At 34.9% G+C, this 23365-nt stretch overlaps 1 protein-coding gene across 3 annotated transcripts in view; it reads right to left on the bottom strand.

The window, feature by feature from the left end:
- Nucleotides 1-904: 904 nt before the first annotated feature.
- Nucleotides 905-23365, bottom strand: part of Snx1 (sorting nexin 1) — a 105473-nt gene continuing 83012 nt past the window's right edge. For all 3 annotated transcript variants that reach the window (XM_081747899.1, XM_081747900.1, XM_081747902.1), the window contains 2 exons: nucleotides 22548-22700; nucleotides 905-2224 (listed from right to left, as the gene is read on the bottom strand). In XM_081747899.1, the coding sequence (XP_081604025.1) occupies nucleotides 2174-2224; nucleotides 22548-22700 (204 nt within the window). In that variant the 3' untranslated portion in view covers nucleotides 905-2173. The remainder of the gene's footprint in view (nucleotides 2225-22547; nucleotides 22701-23365) is intronic.

The raw sequence follows: 23365 nt of genomic DNA, 5'->3' as shown, positions 1-23365 counted from the left end.
AGAATTTCTACTCTGAAGAGTTTGGTCAGCTTTAGTTTGATGTACTCATTCACCGCTACAGTAATTTCGCTGTGCTTTAGTGATATAGTAAGATAATAATTTACTGATTCAATTATTTCCTCCATTTAAAAAGTATGTGCAAGTTGTGCTGTAGCGCGCATATATATATGCGCGCTACAGCACGAGAACTTGGCCACACATTTTAAATGGAGGATATCATTGTATCAGTAAATTATTATCTTTCAGATAAAACATAATATCTTGAACAGATCCAGAGACCGTGTATTTAATATCTCCTACAAAATCTCACCTGAGAAAAGGGCACCCGAGGTGCTCTTTGGCGTCCTGTATCTCAGGTCAGATTTTTTTTTAGAGAAAAACAAAGAAAGGAAAAAAGAAAACGACTTCCTTATTTTGTCCTGAATTGTAACATGTTAAATTTAATAACATCGGAGACCATCGAGGTAACCTTCCTGCCTAAATTGATATGGACTATCCCTACATTATTATTATTAGCTAACTCTATGGCCTATGGAACCCGGAGATTCAATGCTGCATTCATAAAAGCTCTCCATTGACTTCAGTCCTTAGCCAACCAGATCCACTTTCTACTTTGTATTCCTATTTCTACGATATTCACCTTAATATTCTTCTCCCATTTGAGCCTAGTCTTCCTAATGGTCACTGCCAGTTAAACTTTGACAGCATTCCTACTTCCTTCTATTCTGGTTATTATTATTAATTACTCACGATGACTAATTCACTTCATTTGCGTTTACAATCGTCAATTTCAACTCATACGGCACAATTAAGATTTACACAACAAAGAAATTCTTCAATATTTAGAAGATTTCAAATTACTGCTCATTAAACGTCCAAAGTACGAACAAAAACTCACGAAAAATAATTGCAACAAACTTTATTTCCTATTCATTTAATCAACTCGGTAACTTATTCACATAAATATTTATTTCTCTTGTATCAGTTTGAAAATATTTTTACACTTGTCTCTCATATTTCTTCCATAAACCATGAAAACAAATATTAAGCAAATGTACAGAGATCAAAAAACACTGCAACGTTTTTGTATACAAAGGACGAATATCGATACTAAGCATTCCATATATAAACACCTGCACTGAACAAATACATATTGACTGAAATCAAATATCATACATAAATATTTCATATATAGTCATTTTTATTCAAACAACATAAATGTGTGCGAAATTGGAAATTTATGGCGAGACACTGCCTGACATACAAAAAACAGAAGTGTTTATAACAATATCGTAAATTCATAAACATAACTATACATACGCAAGCGAGCTTTCTTTTCTTTCTTTCATTTTATAATACAAATAATTCTTGCATTTTGAAACCCAAAATGTTTCGAGAGCCCCTTAAAAATACAAACCCGCCTCAAAATATATATATGTATATCCTTTCTTAACAAGTTATCTCAATTCTGTACAATATGATATTTCTTTGTCGTATATACATACATACTTCAATGGAAAGTAACTGTCTTTACATTTAGCCTTTCAATAGCAATATATATATAAAGGAGCTTTTAATATTACTGTACTCTAATGTCTCGGAAATAACAATCATAGTATCAAATATGCTTGTCATTGGAATAAAGAGTTGCTTCGTTTCCTACTGTCGGTATTTGAATACCGTTTCCTACTATCACATATGATCCATAAATTAAACAAACATGTACATTCACCCATACAAATATTTCGCTTCCAGAACTGCATAAAGACTAATGACATGTCTAATTCTGTAACTACTTACATTCGCAACATATACGTACATCTTCATGGAATCTGTAATGAAAAAGGCACATCTTTTCTAAGACAGATATGACTGTCAAATATATTCGGCTATCGTATATTTGCTTTTCGTACATTTAATAGCCAGAATTTCTTTCACAATTAACAGTTAGCACACAATGATAGTCGCAGATAGTGAGAAAATTTTATTTGAGTCTTTGCAGACAATTTTGCCTTTGATGAGCCTATGAATAGTTCATTGGTCTCATAATATCAACTTTCTTCATCGAAGTCGGTGAAATTTGAAACATATATATTGATAATAATAACAAAAAGTAAATCCAAAATTTAAATGGAGATTCTCCAATGACATAGTTAACCCACGTTTACTTTTCTTATGCGATGGCTTTTGCTTCTGGCAGGAATGCTTCCCAGTATTTTATTAGCTGCAATAAAAATAATAATAAAAAATTAGCTTCTTAGTCAGACAAAATGCTTATTTACAAATTTCCACAAATTAATAAATTTAGACAATGATTTCAGGAGGTGGACTGAGAGGAAATTCACTATGAAGCTACAAATTTCCTCCAACCAGGAGTCACATGTTCGTTCATGTGAGATGTGGATTACCACTACAATGAATCTCGATTTGCGAACAATTCGGTTTACAAAAAGTTTTGTAAGCACTATTGCTCTCGGCTTACGAACAAGTTTCTTTCGGCTCGGAAAGCCTGGCCCGACATTTCAACGCGCCCAGTAGTGCTTGTTCGTGTTTGCCGTAAACATTGTCTGTCAAAGTTCTGTGTTTGAAAGCTCAGGTCTCCCAGCAGGACATTGAAAAAATATAGGACAGTTTGGTTTATACAATGGAATATTATGCTCGGAAGCACAGAAAAAATATATATAAATGTATAGTAAGAAAAGGCCACTCTTCACCCCAATAGGCAACTGGAAACAAGATTTAGATTAATACACAATAAGAGTATATATAGCCTTTTAAAAATTTTAAACTTAGTAGACCTGCTGTATTGTTTTGAAAAGAAAGGGGAAAAAACTGATTGAAATAAATGACTCTATTTACTGATTAAAAGAAAAATTCTTGTAGTCTGAGTTGCCAATGTCTTTTCCTCGATCCATCACTACTATACATTTTTACTTTTACATTAAAGGTACAATAATGAACTAGTACACGTGTTATTTTAGCGACACCTTTCTTGTATTTTTAAGTCTTTTGGTTTCAGCCTCAATCAGGGCTTGTGCAGTTGACTCGTCATCCATGAGCCGATGCTTTATTGCTTTCTGAAGCCGAATATTTGTAACGATCCCGTTACTATGAGTTGGAGGCGAAGAAATAATGGAAAAACTATGTAAAAAAAGAAGAAAGAAAATGTTTATAATTATGTAATATCGATGATTAACTTTTCTCTGATTTGTAAAAACTAACAAGAATTAGTAACCTTTCCTCGTTTGCTTCTTTTTTTAAAAAAAAAAAAAATAATGTGAATCTACGATTGTGGTGAGTGAGAGAGAGAGAAATACATTCCTTTTCTGTTTGGTCAATTCAAGGTCGCTTGCGCGGTAGGTGACGTGCCTTATCGCGATCGTAGCGCCGCTGTCCTTCGCGGGAGCTCGCAGCCTTTCCGGCTGCGAACTGACGTATTAATTTGGAAGGAAGGAGGACGTTTTCCTGCAGTCTCCTAGCAGGCGGATAATTTATCGTCGATGTTAGAATATGGGACGCGTGTCTTGTTCGTTTGACTTAGTTTGTAGTGTCTGCTATTTTTTGCATTAGTTATATCTGGAAGGAGTTGATTCAATATACAAGAATAAAAGTGCAAGTTGTGTTGTGTTTCGTGATTTTCTTTCTTCTTGAAAAGAAAGGAAGAAAATAGTGATACGAAAAGTTGCAAACGGAAGGTTGGTGTTTGACCATGTGCATTGGTGCTGTCTGAGTAAAATTGAAGAGGTTAGATTATGCTCTGTGATTATCCAGTGTCTAAATGGTGCTCGAAGTATTGAGTGAAATTTGTATTTGTTCATATTTCCATACTTTTAAGTCAGACAAGTTTGTTTCGTGTTCAGGTGTGCAGGGGCATTTGATGAATTCAATTAGTAACGTAGAAATCTGTATAGTTGACCTAAGTCTTGGTCAATAAGTCGCTATTTCTTTCCTCGCCAAAATCTATCGTATTTTATCGAGAGTGTTAAATGGTGTATTTCTATGTGGGTTCCTTTCGGCAGGAAGATTAGATGTGCTAGTGAGTAAAATAAATCTGTTCTTGGCTGTTGCCTTAAAAATAGCATGTTATGCATGCATTAATACTCGTAATATCCAGAATCTGAGGTGGTTTTTCTTTTGTTGGTGGAATGATAAAGTGGGATATTTCGAGTGAGAACAGAGGTTTGCTCCCCATTGCACGTTGGAACGCATAGTCTTGCAATATAATAATATTCCCTGCAATCGTAGCAACGATCACTCTCTGGGTTCAATTGTCTGACGGATTGGTGGAATGATAATGTGGAAAACGAGGGAGAGCATTTCAATTTGTTGAAACCAGACCTAAGTTTGGTCATAGTGGTTTTAGCGAATCTGGAAACAGAGCGTGACTTTCGATCTTTGAATGGAAATTAGTTTGGCTGAATGGGGGAATGAGAATGTTGAAGATTGAGGTGAGAGTAGTGGTGAATGTCGTTTGGTAAGAGACACTATACCTTATCCTGGGTTTGTCTCGTAGTATCACTGATTTCTTTAGTGACTCTCGATGTTTTGTGGTCCGAGAGAGAGCCGACTGAATCAGTGATAGAACTAGTTACATTCGGACGTTTTCGGTTTTCAGACCTAAGCATTGGTCTTTGAGTTACTTTTTCGATCACTGCCTAAGCACGTTTATTCTTGTAATTTGATAAAGAACAGACGACAAGCAGACTGAGAGCGAGGTAGTAAATACCAAAGAAAGGTAAAAAAAAAAAGAAGAATATAAGAGGTGAGTGTTCATTAATATATATATTATAGTTGATTGTCCTTTGTTTGTGTTCTATGTTTGTGGGTCGTCATTTTTGATTCCAAAATAGTCGATTAATAGATTATTTCTTTGGACCGCGTTAATAATTACGTGAATTTCGATTGATAATTCAGCATTGTATTTTTGGTAAGCGGGCTAAAACCCGATGCATATAGTAATTGTTTATAATCTGCTTTATTTTCAGCATATATTAATGCGATTAGTATTGAAATTGAGCCAAATAGTTTTTGAACAATTTTTGAGATTTATCCTGTTGCTTGCTATTGTAGGCGAATGGTGCGGTGAGGCACGGCACTCCAAATTTCCTGAAAGATTTTGACATACTTGTTAATTTAATTATTATTGTTGTTTTCAACATAAACCTAACGGATCTCTCGATATTGGAGATTTCCCCCCCCCCCAAAAAGGATTTTTCTTGATCGTTTTTCTAGATTGTTTTTTTTCCTCCTGAGAACTTTGATTTAAGATTCTGAAATTCGATTTAAGGAATTTATTCTCTCTACTCTGGTCAAGTAAATTGAAATTGATAAAAAGAAAAAGGAATTATAAATATTATTTACGAAATTCATATTGAGATTAAATTGTTATTGTTCCTGGATAGGCTTATTATTCCGATAAGAGTTGAACTATAATATGATCAATGACTGAATATTATCGTTGAATCTATATTACGAACAGACGTCGAAGGAATAAAGAATTGTTTGTTGCTCAACATATTTTTTACCCGAAATAATATTGTATATTATTATAATAAATTATATACACTTGAATTGTTGTTGTTGTTATTATTTATTTATATATATATATTTACATATATTTATGACTGGTAATTGGTATTTACATTTACTTATTGTTGATTATGCTGAATTATCCATCTGTACCTGCCGTATGACTCGGAATTGCGTTCTTCTTCGTAGATCCCTCTGAGGTCGGACTTGGGTAGTGTTGATTGGTCAACATTGCATGAGCTTTGGTATCCATGAATGTTGTCCTTTTAACATCGGCTCTTGTCCTGATAGCGGATGGGAACGCTACAAAATGGTTAATACGTCAGTTCCATTTTTTTTTAGTTTCATTTTTTTTTTCCTCGAACTTTTTTTGCTTCTAGTCGTAAATGAATTTACATTCGAAGTTTATTGTAAGTAAAAACTATAATCTTGAGACAGTTTAATCATAACAGAGGGTAATATATTTTGGATTAAATTGAATAAATTTGAGAATATTGAATATTAAGCGAAAATTAAGATTGTAATCAAGTCGATTGAATATAACAAACAAATATTTTTCAAGACTAGGTTTTGGTAAATAGGGTTGTTCCATGCTGGTTCTCCTTGGTTGTTGTAGTATCCGTAGTTAGTTTAGTTATTAATTTGTTTATGCTAACCTGTTATATATATTTTCTTGTGTATTATTTCTCTTGTTACCTAAAAAAAAAAAAAAAAAACGTGTTTAAGGAATTTTTGTGAATTTGCCGCTTATGATGGCTACTCGATCTGAGTTTGTGAGTATTTATATACCCGACGGGTATTCAGAACTAGTAACACGAGATAGAACTGGTTGTTGTGATGCTGATTCACGTTCTGATTTTGGGCAATTCAATATGTCATTAACTCCTCCCACTCAGGGAAGTCTTTACGCCAGACGGGTTTCAAATGAAGTCAATCGGAGTACTATTGGAAATAATGATAGTATGCATTCTGTTAGTTATGGGTTTAGTAGGCAAGTTAATGCAACTAGTTTAGGAGAGTCTCAGCGAGATGTAAGGCAAGTTGCCTTTGAAGCTCCATTAAGGCAATCTGAACAGACAGGGTTTGTAAATCGGGATTCTTTAAACGATAACGTTGCTGGAAATATTCCAAGTCAGAATACTAACAGATACCTTAATCTTCGTGACTATTATCGAAGAGTTTCTCAGATAAGGAATTCTACTCCGAAAGCTCCTTTGAGTTCTCCTTTTCTGCAACCTATAAATAGATATGAAGCTAGAAATAGTGCGGAATCTGGTGTACATGCTGGAGTTAATAGATTAGATTCTGGTGGGATCGAACATAACTTAATGGTAAAATATGCATTCAAAAGAAACAGTGAATCTCTTGAGTTGAGATTTAAGGATGTAAAATTAACAGATGGGAGTAATAGTCATCAAGTTTTCAATTTATTGTTGAAAATTGAAGAAACATTATTAGAAACTAGTTATTCACTCGGGATGGTATTAACCGTTCTTGTAGCTAAATGTACTGGTGCTTTATTAAGAGAAATCTTATTTGCCTTGAACAACAATGTAAGTTGGTATAATCTACGAGGGAATTTACTAAGTAATTTCGTTACTCCAGTGAGTAGGCATTCTTTTGTATCAGAGTATGTTTATAGAAGACAGAAGTTGTCTGAACAAGTTAATGATTATGTGAGGTCTGTTATTGTAGCTATGAATGTATTAGGATTTGATGGTCCGGAATCGGAATTAGTGAGTATAATTATGAGTGGTTTAAATCCTAATCAAAAGTATAGGATGTTGAATAACTATTTGCCTGCATCACGTTTGGAATTATTGGAAATAGCTGAAAAACACGTGTTGAGTTTTAGAAACCAGTTAGATTATAATAGAGAAATGAGTGATAATAGAAAAAAGTCTAGTGTTCTAGTATCAAGCTATCATAATAATAAATTGGGTCCGAATGAAACCTCGGTGAATAATACTTTGTTAGAAAATAAATGTAGATCAACCCTTTACGAAAATAAATTGAGTCGATCGATAGGTGGCTCTCGGGATTTTCGGAATTCTAGGGATCCAAGTAATTTATCTGAGCCTGGAGGGAATCCTAGAACAACTTCATCGTTTATTCCTTCAGAGATGGACAATACTGTGGCGTCTTTCGTTGTCGGAAAAATTAATAGTCAGTTGACGGACATTTGCGTCGACGGTGGTTCCAGCTTCAACATTGTTCGTGCAGATTTGGTTCGTGCTTGTGGTTTCGAGAAATATATTACTACAACACAAGAGAAATTAGTAAATGCTCCTTCAGGATTGAATTTTTCCACGAACAAGGAAATTGTGTTGACCGTCAATTTTTCAGGACACTTTGAAAGAGTTAGTTTCAAGGTGGTAGATGAGTTACCTTGTAAGTGTTTGCTGGGAACTCCGTTTTTGCGTTCCACCAATTCGGTTGTTGATTATTCTAATAATACCTTAGTTCTCCGTGGTGGCAAGAAAAGAATTGCATTGAACTTTAAGAAAACAGTTCGGCATTTTGGTTTTCAATCTAAAGGGTTTAAGTCTGGTCCTCATGCCGGCCAGTTGAAGGGGAAGAATGGAAATCAACAGAGAATACAGACTCGGGATTCTCTGGATCAAGATAAAATGGCTTCGATCTTTATATACGAAGATTTCTTTGATTATGGTTTGCGAGATGAAGGAATTCAGTGCGATTTGGATCTAGTTGATGCCGAATCTAGAATTTTGGAGATTCGTGCTCCGAATAACTTACAGCTTGGTCAACTTAGAGCGATGATTGATTCAGAAACCGATTCGGGTCATCATATAGAAAATACTTTATCTTCCATGGTTGATAGTTATGCGAGGGTTCAACCAGTTAGTAGTGTGCATGGTGCTATAGAAAGGTCCAACCGTCATTTGTCTCCGAACCGAAACTTAGTTTCTGGGACTTCGAAGCAGAATAACGATTCATCGCAGTTTAATTCGTGCAAGACTGGTGGTGTGATTGGAAACTCTTGTGACCAGCATCCATCTTACGTGAACTTGGTGACTTCGTCATCGAGATTTGGTTGTTCGTCTGGAACAGCTGCTTGTGCAGGTGGTTCAGATGGTGAAAGGGGGAATTCCATTCCTCGTTTGCCTTTTGATCAGAACTTGGGAGAGATGACATCGTTAATGAACAATGATACTATCAATTGTCGATCTGTTGAGACTTTAGGTGGTGCGAATGCAATGTCCGGTTTTGTGAATCCGTCTATCGGAACTTTGGTGACATCTACATGGGAAGATGGTTCTTTTCCGACTCGAACGTGTTGTAATAGAAGATCTGATGGTGCGAGTGACATGCCCTTTGGGAATAATTCGTCCATGGGACAAATAGTGAATTCTGAGTTCGACGTGAGATGTCGTGATTCGGGAGAATCTTTTCAGGATTATGATAATGGTGCGAATGAAATGTGCTTTGGTCATCGGATTGTCGCTGATGGAGACACTTCGAAATTAGTTTTAAATAATGAAAGACCTAGTAATATGAATGTTTCGGAACTTAAGGATGGTGTTAGTCAGTCATCTAGCAAAACTGTTACTACAAAAGACAATTTAGATCTTGTTCAGAATGAGGATCCATCGGCAATTGAGATTCCAGAATCTGAGAGTGTTAAGAAGAACAGTACTCGCAAAAGAAATAGGAATCGTAGAAGAAAGAAGAAAAGGGTGGATAATGTGACGGAATCCTCAAAAAATGTTAGTGTCTTGGAAAAACTAGATGGTGTTAGTCCTTCGGGAGTGAATTGTTCGTCGAACGGCAATGAACGTAAGGATGCGGTGTTAAACCATAGTAGTGGTTCCGAAGCGTCTGACGTTGACCTAGAACAGTCTGAAAATTTCCATAAATTAATTCAGCGGAATCGGAAGTTTCAGCCTCCTGACCTTTCATCTAATCAACGGGTAATGGCTCAGAATAACACACGGGTGAAGAATCAACCTAACATACAGGTGAAAAATCAGAATTTAGGGCAAGACTCGTGGAAGTTCGATAACCCTGAGATTGTTGCTTTCATCGACTCAATGAAAACTAAATATTCTGATGTAATTTCCGATAGGGTTGGATGTGTAAAAGGGTTCGTTGGTCGACTCCATTTAAAGGAGAATAAACCTTTCAAGGATACCCCCTTTCCAGTTCCTAAAAATAAGGAGAAAATTTTTTATGATCAAATTGAAGAACTTGTTAAGGAGGGGATTTTAGAAGAGGTTGACCATGCTAACTATGGCAGTAGTTGTTTTCTAGTGAAAAATAAGAACAATACATATCGAATAGTAGGAAATTACATTAAGGCTAATAGCTTAATTGTGAATGACGTATATCCATCCCCGAATTTAGAAGCGTGTCTGACAGGCCTTGCGGATAAGAAACTGTACTCTAAATTTGATTTAAAGCGGGCCTACAACCAAATCTACCTTGATAAATCATCACGTGAGATTACTACCTTGGTTACTCCCAAGGGATGTTATCAATACACCCGAGTTCCGGTCGGAATAAAAACTGGGAGCAACATTTTGTCAAGGGCGATGGAAAAGGTATTAGGTGATCTAACAGATAAGGGTGTCAAAATTTATTTTGACGACGTCCTGGTAGCTAGCGATACAATTGAAGAACACATGTTAATGGTTGAAAAGGTGTTACAGAGGTTCAAAGATTATAACATAACTGTATCTCCTGACAAATGCTTTATGTTTTATAAAAAGATCAATTATCTGGGGTATATTATTCAAGGAGACCAGATGGAAATTGACCCAGGCAGAGTATCTGCTATACGAAATATTCCTCCACCTCGTAATAGGCGTGGATTGTTGAAAATACTAGGAGTATTTAGTTATTATTCTAAGTTTGCGTCGGAGCTCCAACAGCTAATGGCTCCCCTTAGTGCCTTGAAATCTCCTAAGATTAAATTTGTTTGGACTCAGGAACATCAACAAATTCTAGATAAATTAAAAAATATTTTGATAGATAACATAGTTTTAAAGACTCCAGACCTTAATAAACGTTTTGTAGTCCACGTCGACGGCAGTGGGAAAAGTATTGCCGGATGTATTTCCCAAAGGAATGCGAATGGGGACCTTCAACCTGTGTGCTTCTATAGCAAGAAACTCTCAGAGGCGGATAAACACCGCAGTATTTATGAGATAGGATTTATAAGTCTTGTAAAAACAATATCTCGTTATAGACACTACTTGGTTAATGAGTTTGACGTGTTAACAGACAATAAAGCCTTGTCCTGGATACTTAACAACAGTAAAAGGCTCTTAAAGTACGGTCCTTTCGTCGAAACGCTTTGTCAGTTTAATTTTAAGATACGCCATATAAAGTCAGCGGAGAATATAGTAGCGGATTTCTTGACACGAATCTACGATCCGTTTGAATTCAGTATATTGGATGGACCGGTAGGATTAGCTGCATTTAGAAGAAATATGAATATAATGCATCTTTGGAATTTGCCATTAATTAAGGATCCTATCGATAAATTACAACGAGAAGATCCAGAATTAGATAATATTATCAGAAGAATTGAGAACGGTGACGATGTTCAAGGGTATCACCTTAATAAGAATATCCTGCTAAAAAGAACTAATTCGGCGATTAACCCATATAAGATAGTAATCCCGAAAGATTTAAGGAAGGTGCTTATTGAATATCATCATGAAGATGCGTTGATTGGTGGTCATGCTGGTGTGTCAAGAACATTAGCTAAACTGATGAAGAAATTTACCTGGGAAGGATTGAAAGAAGACGTCAAAAATTTCGTAAGTACGTGTGATGTGTGCCAAAAGGTTAAGGAATCGAATCAAAAGAAAATGGGACATTTAATTTCTGATTTCAGTAAGAGAGTTAATTCTCACTGGATGTTTGACATAGTAGGTGCATTACCAAATTCGAATGGATTTAAATTTATACTTATAGGTGTTGATAACGCCAGTCGATTTGTGGTTTTGGAGCGTTTGAGAACCATAAGTTCCAGTGTGGTTGCTAACAAGATGATGGAAATATTCAGTCGACTAGGTTTTCCGGAGGCCCTGTCCACTGACAATGCTTCAATTTTTGTTTCCGAACACTTCAAGAAATTCCTGTTTAGTTTGGGTATCAAGCACATACGGCTGAGCCCCTATCACCCTGGTGGTAATGCGGCTGAAAGATTTATAAAAACCCTGAAGGCATCCCTTAGAGCTTACATCTCGACGAAGCAACATCTGTGGTCAACTCTTGTGCCGGAGCTCCAATTCACCTTAAATATAAGCGAGCACTCAGGATTAAAGATGTCGCCCATCGAAGTATATTTTGGACGACCATATAATACACCGTTAGGAAACCGATGGAGCATCAATGATTCTGATTTTGGTGGAAAATCATCTGCTCAGATATGGAAAGAAGCTATTCAGAATATGGAGAAAAGTTGGGCAACAAGGCGTAAGTTGATGTTAAGAAGAAGAAATCCCGTTAATTTAGACATAGGACAAAGTGTCCTCTTAAAGGCACACGTTAAATCATCATTAAGAGATAAGGTAGCGAAATCTAAGCGACAAGTGGTATGGTCCATTTGTGATTAGGAAATTTTTGACACCGAATACCGTCTTAGTTTCTGATGAGAATGACACGCCAGACTCATATCGCCGTTCGCATGTCTCAGAATTGAAGGTCTATAGGAGTAGGAGAGATTAAGATTAATATTGTCAGAACTTAGTTGTCCTGGTCTTGAAAAATAGTGTTGATTTGTTTGTATATGTAGTTATGATATAAGAAAATTTTGACTGAATTAACTGTGATATTTGTCGAGCATTTGTTAATATTGTTGTTTGTTATATACTTATTTATTCATTATGGCCATAATGAACAAAAAATGTAAATAATTGAGTATTTATTGTTGTTTTAGCATTTGCTATTATCATTTATTTTGCATTTGTTGTTGTCTATATTGTTATGAACGTTACTTATGATATTTATATATTCCGTAGCTATCCAGTGCTGTAGACGAAAAATTTCTTGATGGAGAATTTTTCTTTTTTCGACGAAGGCCAGCCTGTAACGATCCCGTTACTATGAGTTGGAGGCGAAGAAATAATGGAAAAACTATGTAAAAAAAGAAGAAAGAAAATGTTTATAATTATGTAATATCGATGATTAACTTTTCTCTGATTTGTAAAAACTAACAAGAATTAGTAACCTTTCCTCGTTTGCTTCTTTTTTTAAAAAAAAAAAAATAATGTGAATCTACGATTGTGGTGAGTGAGAGAGAGAGAAATACATTCCTTTTCTGTTTGGTCAATTCAAGGTCGCTTGCGCGGTAGGTGACGTGCCTTATCGCGATCGTAGCGCCGCTGTCCTTCGCGGGAGCTCGCAGCCTTTCCGGCTGCGAACTGACGTATTAATTTGGAAGGAAGGAGGACGTTTTCCTGCAGTCTCCTAGCAGGCGGATAATTTATCGTCGATGTTAGAATATGGGACGCGTGTCTTGTTCGTTTGACTTAGTTTGTAGTGTCTGCTATTTTTTGCATTAGTTATATCTGGAAGGAGTTGATTCAATATACAAGAATAAAAGTGCAAGTTGTGTTGTGTTTCGTGATTTTCTTTCTTCTTGAAAAGAAAGGAAGAAAATAGTGATACGAAAAGTTGCAAACGGAAGGTTGGTGTTTGACCATGTGCATTGGTGCTGTCTGAGTAAAATTGAAGAGGTTAGATTATGCTCTGTGATTATCCAGTGTCTAAATGGTGCTCGAAGTATTGAGTGAAATTTGTATTTGTTCATATTTCCATACTTTTAAGTCAGACAAGTTTGTTTCGTGTTCAGGTGTGCAGGGGCATTTGATGAATTCAATTAGTAACGTAGAAATCTGTATAGTTGACCTAAGTCTTGGTCAATAAGTCGCTATTTCTTTCCTCGCCAAAATCTATCGTATTTTATCGAGAGTGTTAAATGGTGTATTTCTATGTGGGTTCCTTTCGGCAGGAAGATTAGATGTGCTAGTGAGTAAAATAAATCTGTTCTTGGCTGTTGCCTTAAAAATAGCATGTTATGCATGCATTAATACTCGTAATATCCAGAATCTGAGGTGGTTTTTCTTTTGTTGGTGGAATGATAAAGTGGGATATTTCGAGTGAGAACAGAGGTTTGCTCCCCATTGCACGTTGGAACGCATAGTCTTGCAATATAATAATATTCCCTGCAATCGTAGCAACGATCACTCTCTGGGTTCAATTGTCTGACGGATTGGTGGAATGATAATGTGGAAAACGAGGGAGAGCATTTCAATTTGTTGAAACCAGACCTAAGTTTGGTCATAGTGGTTTTAGCGAATCTGGAAACAGAGCGTGACTTTCGATCTTTGAATGGAAATTAGTTTGGCTGAATGGGGGAATGAGAATGTTGAAGATTGAGGTGAGAGTAGTGGTGAATGTCGTTTGGTAAGAGACACTATACCTTATCCTGGGTTTGTCTCGTAGTATCACTGATTTCTTTAGTGACTCTCGATGTTTTGTGGTCCGAGAGAGAGCCGACTGAATCAGTGATAGAACTAGTTACATTCGGACGTTTTCGGTTTTCAGACCTAAGCATTGGTCTTTGAGTTACTTTTTCGATCACTGCCTAAGCACGTTTATTCTTGTAATTTGATAAAGAACAGACGACAAGCAGACTGAGAGCGAGGTAGTAAATACCAAAGAAAGGTAAAAAAAAAAAAGAAGAATATAAGAGGTGAGTGTTCATTAATATATATATTATAGTTGATTGTCCTTTGTTTGTGTTCTATGTTTGTGGGTCGTCATTTTTGATTCCAAAATAGTCGATTAATAGATTATTTCTTTGGACCGCGTTAATAATTACGTGAATTTCGATTGATAATTCAGCATTGTATTTTTGGTAAGCGGGCTAAAACCCGATGCATATAGTAATTGTTTATAATCTGCTTTATTTTCAGCATATATTAATGCGATTAGTATTGAAATTGAGCCAAATAGTTTTTGAACAATTTTTGAGATTTATCCTGTTGCTTGCTATTGTAGGCGAATGGTGCGGTGAGGCACGGCACTCCAAATTTGCTGAAAGATTTTGACATACTTGTTAATTTAATTATTATTGTTGTTTTCAACATAAACCTAACGGATCTCTCGATATTGGAGATTTCCCCCCCCCCCCAAAAAAGGATTTTTCTTGATCGTTTTTCTAGATTGTTTTTTTTCCTCCTGAGAACTTTGATTTAAGATTCTGAAATTCGATTTAAGGAATTTATTCTCTCTACTCTGGTCAAGTAAATTGAAATTGATAAAAAGAAAAAGGAATTATAAATATTATTTACGAAATTCATATTGAGATTAAATTGTTATTGTTCCTGGATAGGCTTATTATTCCGATAAGAGTTGAACTATAATATGATCAATGACTGAATATTATCGTTGAATCTATATTACGAACAGACGTCGAAGGAATAAAGAATTGTTTGTTGCTCAACATATTTTTTACCCGAAATAATATTGTATATTATTATAATAAATTATATACACTTGAATTGTTGTTGTTGTTATTATTTATTTATATATATATTTACATATATTTATGACTGGTAATTGGTATTTACATTTACTTATTGTTGATTATGCTGAATTATCCATCTGTACCTGCCGTATGACTCGGAATTGCGTTCTTCTTCGTAGATCCCTCTGAGGTCGGACTTGGGTAGTGTTGATTGGTCAACATTGCATGAGCTTTGGTATCCATGAATGTTGTCCTTTTAACATCGGCTCTTGTCCTGATAGCGGATGGGAACGCTACATATTTCCCTCTTGAGATTAATATTCTATCTTGAACTTCTACACACATGTTTTCCTCTACTCCTTTTTTGGCACTCACTTTTGCCTTTTCTGCTGTAATCTTATGTTCACTTTCTTGCTGTTTTAAGTTTTGTTTTTCCTCTGTCCATATCTTTACGATATTTCTTATGTGCTTCTTTGTAGTATATTAACATTTCTTTAGTGATATTAACTTCATTTACATTTTTATCCACTGTGTCTTTGATTATTTGTAACCCATTGATGGTTTCTTCATTCAGTCCTTGTCTCTTGCATGGTATCATGTTCTTATTTGTCGAGACACCACGTTTAACAGATGCCTGCCCTTGTGAAAGTGTTAACACTGCTTTCACAAGTTTAGTAATTGTTGGATACTTTGGTTTCCTTGTATTATTTTCCAACAGCATTACTTTGTTCCAATACAGTCAACACTACAATAAAAAAAAAAGTCATCTGTATGCTCTGATCACTTATATACGTAAATTCGCTACTCGTCTACGGCTTTGTCAATTTCCTGACTGGTCAACACCTGCCAATCGTTTCTAAGATGACAATATCTTATCTTGTTCTTCCTTCGCATGTCTAACAGCAGGATACAAAATCTGGCTATGTTTCAAAATCTGGTTGTTTAGTGGCAGCGTTTGTTAAAGATAACTTGTTACTATTATGAAGAATTTCTTTGCATTTAGCGTAAATAACAGTTTTTACACTTTATCGACTTCTTTCGATGCCAACCGTGCGCCTTCACCGACATCAATTTTATCTGGTAGTAGATATTTTCTTCTTTCACTTTTATATTCAGATTAGTTTTTTTTTTTTTTTTTTGTACAGATTAAATACTACAACTCTTGTCATTATTCTTTGAAGCAGTTCAACTAATTCATCATGCAAAATTTGGATAAGTGGTTCGTGTTTTTGCATAATCACAAGGAATTCATCAAATAAAGTGCCTACACTAATAAGAAAATGATGTAAGTATGGAAATGTAACACGAAATCTCAAGTTCTGAAAGATTCTCTTGTAGCGTTCTGACTGAAATGAAATTTGATTTTACTTGGGAAGGAAATTAAGGAAATATTCTGTCAGTGCTGGCCACAGAGAGAGAATTCTAGAGCAACCAGGGTTTTCACCATTTTTCTACATTCCATGACTTTTTCAGGGCGTTTCTACGATACACTTTTATTTCCAGATTTTCCAGGACGCGCGAGAACCCTGCATATTAAGTACAGCAATATTGGAAAGCACTGAAGTAAGTTGGTGAATACCAACACACCTCAACGCCTAGTCAATACTGCTGCACATACTACTGAAGGAAAATGCTAACAGCTTGTTATAAGAAACTGGAGCATGGCAAGGTTCCTCAGCTAAGTTTCATTGGGGAAGAATAAGCACATAGGAAACAACGAAAGAAAAGAAAAATAAAAGAGTGGATATGGGAGGATAGGAAAAAGCAAATAAAATAAAATAAAATAGAGAAGATTAGTGACTAGTTTCTCAGAAAAAAAGCTGCGACACATTTAGCATATTGCTAATATGCAGCAATTTAAATCATCACTGGGATTACCCTTGGCTTGTATTTTTAATAACTCAATCAATGAAAAATATAGGAAATATAGGACATATATAGGACAAATATACACAAATTTCCAAAATATAGGAAAAAATAGGACAGCTGGGAGCCCTGAAAGCTACATTTTGTTCTTTCTTGCACATTTTGTGTTCCTTAGCCCTCCTACTGTTGAGTTTAATTTTGTGTTACTTATTTGTCTTTAAAAAGGATAATGTTATTTTCATTCTATATTCTTCAGCACAGAAAAACACTTAAAATATTAAAAAAACATTGCCATATTTCTGTGGCTACAACGGACTAATTGTATTTATATTAATTTCAATGGAAAACATCATTTCGGTTTACGTATAGCGTTATGGAACGGATTAAGTTCTTCACCCGAAAATCTACTATATATTCACTGTATTACTTTCCCTATTCTGGAAATCTGAAAATTACTATTGAATTCAGACATCAAACTGTACAAGACAAAGCAAGACAAAACAATATAACTTTAAAATGGCCACTGATACTGACGGATGAATCGACATCCGTGTTAACGTCCAAATTCAGATTCTTATTACTTAACAAATTTCAAAGAAACTGATATTCTACGACAAATATTCAAAAGATCATATTCTTTGTTGAATTTGTAGTCGTCACTCTTTTCTATATTATTAACTGAGAAAATATATGACGAGCCACTATAAACAGTTTGATTTTTCAGTTCACCTCCATAACTCTGCCTAATTTTAGAAATACCCGCATTTCGTCGATATTGATACACCAATTGTTCCTTCGGAATTCCCACAGACTTTACTGTTTTGCCTTACTTTTTTGGTAATTCCTGACAAAAATCTGCGACTCACGTAACAGGGAAAAGATCTCAATGCAGCATACACCATCCTCATTTAGCCGCGTAATACAAATCCCAGATTGTATCCGAGAGTTTACAATAAATTCCAGTAATCTTCATTTCTACTTACAGGTACTTCAAAATCATAAACTATCATTATTATACAAAATAGTGTATGAAAAAAATTAAAAATAATTAACACAGACCAAACTTCACAAATTGAAACCTTGTTAACAGAAATAACGATGCACAATTACATACAACATAACATTTAAAATACACGTTTTTATACTGTGCCTCTTAAGCACTTAATTTTAGCAATAATTTCCTATTCTGATTGATACCTCATTCTCATAGTCATTCTTGTAGTTGGTTTCTCTGCTGCTTTCCCAGCTGCTACCTTTTATATTTGTTTCCTTATTTACGAGATTCTTGTAAGACCTCGTCACAATGTCTTCGAGCTAACCTTACATAAACTATAATTCTCTGTTGTAACGGACCGTTTCAGCGTTGTTCATTTTATTTCAATGTTGACGGTTGAATGTTTGGTTTATGTTTATTCAATATGCTGACGTTATGTCTATCTGCGCTGTTGGGTTTAGGTTTTCTACTTCTTTGTTCATTTTATTTCAATGTTAATGTCAATATGCCGACGTTATGTATATCTGCACTGTTGGGTTTAAGTTTACTATTTGTTAAGTACCTCATGTTTATATTGTAAAATTATTTTTCTGATATAAATAATCTTTGAACATTTTTGTAATTAAGTTTAAAGAAGAAAGGAAGTGTAATATATAGTGTATTGTCTTAAAACAAGACTACTAAATAATTTTGAAATATAATTTTGTGTAATTTTAAACCACAAAATAATAATCTAAAGATATAAATTACAATTATTTATTCTGCATTCTATATTTTGTGAAAAGGGATTTATTGCCAGAAAGTTTAAAGAAAAAATGATGTATCTCTAAATCAATGTTCTCCGGAATCTACAGGTAACATTAGCTGTACGAAAATACATTGGATGTAAGATTCATTCACTTCTGAATATCCAAGTTTTTTTTTTTTTTTTTTTCATTGGTATTTAGATTAGCGTAAATGTCTACGATATCTATCAAATTCGTTATCTACATCCAATTAGAAACTTCTTATGAGGGCACACCGTCTTGTTTCCGAACCTGTAACTTAGCAGGAGACTGTTGAACACGAATTTTACTCTCCACAGTTAACACAGCATCATTCATTTTTCTCTGCGTAATAAAACTATTAGTATGTTCATGCTATTTTGAATCAGAGAGATTTATTTACAAAAAAAGCTATCCCAGGAATGTTTACTAATCCAGCCCAATCTTTCCACGTGTTTCAATATGTTGGAGAAATTAAAAAATATTTTTTTAAAAACTGCGTAATTATTTAATATTTAGAAATCATTAATATTTACAAAAAATACTTCTTAGTGAAATACATTGTGTTACAGTATGTTCTCCATTGTCAAATAATAGAAGGTTTGACAATAAAATTCCAAAAGTGATGCTGTTACTCTGTATCTACTAGTAAGTGAATTATCATGTGAGATTAATGCAATGATATTCTTCTTTTGCAGACATGGGAAGATTTCGGAAAGAGAGCACTTGTTTCTTCTAATCGATAATCGAATACACTCTGGTTCTCAGTGTCATGGATTCTTACATGGAACAAAGAGCGAACATTAAGTTTTGTTGTAAGTAAGCTCATTAAAAACAGAAATTTATGATTAGAACTATTCACCGCGAGCATGCCCTATTTCGTAATTGTGTGTCTGAGTGGTACATCAGATTTCGTGATGGACGTGAAGATATTTCTGATGATCCTAGAGGAGGACGTTTGCGTGAATCAGATGTTCAGAGGACAATGTAGAGTGTGTTCGTGACCTCTTGTAGTTACACTGTCAAATGACGGTCCCCATGATGATGATGATGTGCTGCACATCAACGACGAAACGATCCGGCGGATCCTGGAAGATCTGAGGAAAAGGAGATTTGCGTGTAGTTTGTGCTTCATTCTTTGCACATTTCTCGAATGAAGAGCAAACATTTCAGCGAGCCAAGTGCTGCACTGAGTTGTCTAAGTCTGTGTAGTAGGAGTTTTTCCCCGGATTTGGCTCCCTCATACTTCTCCTATTTTCCAAATTCAATCTGCACTGACTGGACTGTATTTCACGACTTCTGGATACAAACACATCCGTGACGGCACAAATCAACAGCATCTAAAAGGATGGCTTCAAAACCAGTTTTAGAAAACTTGTAAAATGGGTAAATCTGTGCACGAGAAAAAGGGACATTACTCTGAATAATCTTCACCGCGGTTTACTCCGGTGCCTTCAACTTTCTAGGTACCAGCATCATTCTGGAACTTTATCATCAAACCCTGTAAAACTTTTCAATCAATAATGACGTTATAAATACTAGTAAAAGCTAGAGTACATATGAAAAAGTAATAATAATAATAATGGGCTTCCTTTTGTACCATGTGTTCTTTTGCCATGCACTAAGTAATACCAATATTTCGGTCAGCTCGGCAACCTTGTTTCCGATCACTTCCATCTCATTTGCTGAGACCTATTACTTCCCCCATTCGTTGATGTGATTTATTGCACATTGTACTGTCCTATATAAGACCCAAAGTATTATTTTTTTTTTCTAAATCTTAATTATAACATTGTTTAACAGTCACCTAACTAGTTTTATATCTGTTCACTAACAAGTTGAAGAGAACGACAGTTTATAAATAACTTTCTTCTCACATGTTCACTTGTGAACTCTTTGATTCTGATCTTATGAACTCCCGTTCTGTTCAACTTGTTAGTGGACAGATGTAAACCCAGCTAGATGATTATTAAACATTGACGTAATTATTATTGTTATTTCGGAATATTTTGAGGTCTCTTTCTTTTTATGGGACAGTATAATTCACACCAACGGATGGAAAAATAATAGGTTTCTAGCGAAGCAGACAGAACTGATCCAGAACAAGGTCACCGAGTTGACCGAAATACTGATATTGTTTAGTGCATAGACAAGACAAAGCTTACACTATCAAGATGAGTCCACTGTCTTATGACATTATAGATTTGGATGACAAACTGAGCATAAACGAAGATCATCTCGAAAATACTGGCGAGCTCCTTCGAGGCTAAGCGATTGGCGTACACGCCTTTGGCCTGGGGGTCCCGGGTTCGATTCTGGGCGGGAGTTCATGAGGCTTGGATCTCACGTTAAGCTGTAGATCCACACCTCATGTTTTGCTGCTGAAAGAGACGCTAAAGTCAAAATCAAATCAAATCAAAATCGAAAATACTGGCTACTTTGCTGAGTAATATTTTGTATTTACTAAAGTAGATGATAAACGAAATATTGTTTTCCTTTGATTTCTGTAATATTTTGGGGAAAAAAAAGTGAAAAAGTGGAGACAAGGCCGATGACCACCTTCAGCTGTAATGTTGGCATCATAAAATATTAGGAACGATCTCATGTTCCTAAGCCCAACTTTGTTCAAAATAGATAAACAACGTTAACATAATAATAATAATAATAATAATAATAATAATAATAATAATAATAATAATAATAATAATAATAAAAAAAAAAACTGATTTTTTACACAAAATACTTTTGTTTCAAACCACAACACCGCAAACTGTTACTCTGTCTTTTCTGCAAAATCTTTAATTCTTTTCCACCCTACAAAACTAGAAGCTAATATTTGACTCCTACCTTTACTTAATAATCAAAAACAAATCAGAGTTGAACTTTCTGAACCTACGCACTGGACCTAATAACAAGGACTCTATAACGGGAAATAGGTGTATGATGCTAGGAAGTAAGTTTTTCATAGAATTAGGAACTCTTCGTAGAAGCACCAAAGTCGCTATTCAGAGATGTTAGTAATAAATCGTATTTGAAATTAGAGTAATAGAAGACAACAATGCAAGATAACATGAAAATTTTCAATAATTTGTACATGTGTCATTTTTCCATTGAATCTCTCAACTGTAATAAACGCGATTACCGCAAACCCAAAACTCCACCACAAATTATAACAAACCCATTATCCGTTAATGCTTCTCTAACCTGCATTTGTATGTTTGTGGATTCCTCACTAAAAGCCACCTAAACTTACTCTCAGAAAAAAATTATATTGTTGCCTGATTTAAACATCCAATTCTACAAATACTACAAATACTCACTTCCTCAAGTACTTCCTCTTTTATGGACATTTATGTAGTTGTCTTTCTTGATATTTACTACTTCCCAATTTTTTCCTCTGACAAAACCAGAATTCTCTATTCTCCAGGACTGTGGGAATCCTGCTATTTTCTAGAGATACTTTACGACAAGAAGAAAATAACAACCGAAGTTGTATCTTGCCTATTTTGGAATCAAGGCCAAATTAGGCCTTCACTTTACTGACAAATTCGGTCATGAAATTAATTTTACCTCGCCACACCAATCAAGGGTTAATATTAAATAACCTTTATCTCCAGAAACTTAATTATACGAAAACGAAAGAATTCCTGTAGTTTGCTTTATCTTGCAAAATAAAACTTTTACCAATACATAGATTAAAATAAATATATTCAGCAATAAAATTATATACTGGTGAAAAACTTTACTGGTTATTCACTGCACCACATTAATTCACTGTAATACATCATACAATTATATGGTATTTTAAGAAGTTAAAGATCTCAACAAGGGCAATTTCTAATTCCAAGTGCTACAACTCTACCTGACCGTAATAAAGAGAAACTCTTACCTGTTGCTGATGATTCATTAATTCTTCTAAATATTTAATGATAATCGCCTTGAAGTCTTTTACCCTATTGAACTCAAACCTCTCCATCTCCTTCTGTATCATCTTTGAAATGTTATCGAATTCTTCTTGGCCCCTTTCCACTTTGGCTTCCCACTGCAATATCGGTAAACCAAGAATTATTCGTATCATGTATTCGTGTACACTGAGTGTAAGATGTAAGGGTTTGTTATATACATTACATGTCACTGAGCTGATCATGTGGACATGTTAGAATATTCAGCAAAAAAACATTCAATTAATACAGTCAAAGCTCCTTATGTACGGTTTCGTTTTTCCCGGTGAAAACAATACAGGGGAAAATAATTGTGACCAATTTCTGTAGTCACCGATAAGAATTTTATTATTCGCGGATCAAAACCATCTCAAACTCATATCCACTGCTATCAATACATATTTTACTTTTTCAGGTAAATAAATATAAAGCTGTTGTTTCCGATTCTAACACTATGTTATTAAAATGCAATTGTCTTTCGATTTAACACCTCCTATCGATACCGCCTGTGTCAGCGAATATACGAGCAACTTTGTTCTTTAATTGAACTTATCTTTGTTTTGTGTTTTGGCAAATTATTCAGTTGTCACAATACTTTCAAGGAATTAGCATTTAGTTTTTTTTTAAATATTATTATTATTTATGTATTTATTTTAACGATTTACAGATCGTGAATATTATAATCTCCAGAACATGTAACGTAGTTCGAGTCAGGAAGAAAGAAAAAAAGTTTCACCACCTAAGATTAAAATGGAAATTCTCGGTC

This window comes from Thermobia domestica, chromosome 2, assembly GCF_964235325.1.
Source record: "Thermobia domestica chromosome 2, izTheDome1.hap1.1, whole genome shotgun sequence".
In the NCBI taxonomy this organism is placed as follows: domain Eukaryota; kingdom Metazoa; phylum Arthropoda; class Insecta; order Zygentoma; family Lepismatidae; genus Thermobia; species Thermobia domestica.
This window is presented reverse-complemented; position numbering and strand designations above follow the sequence as displayed.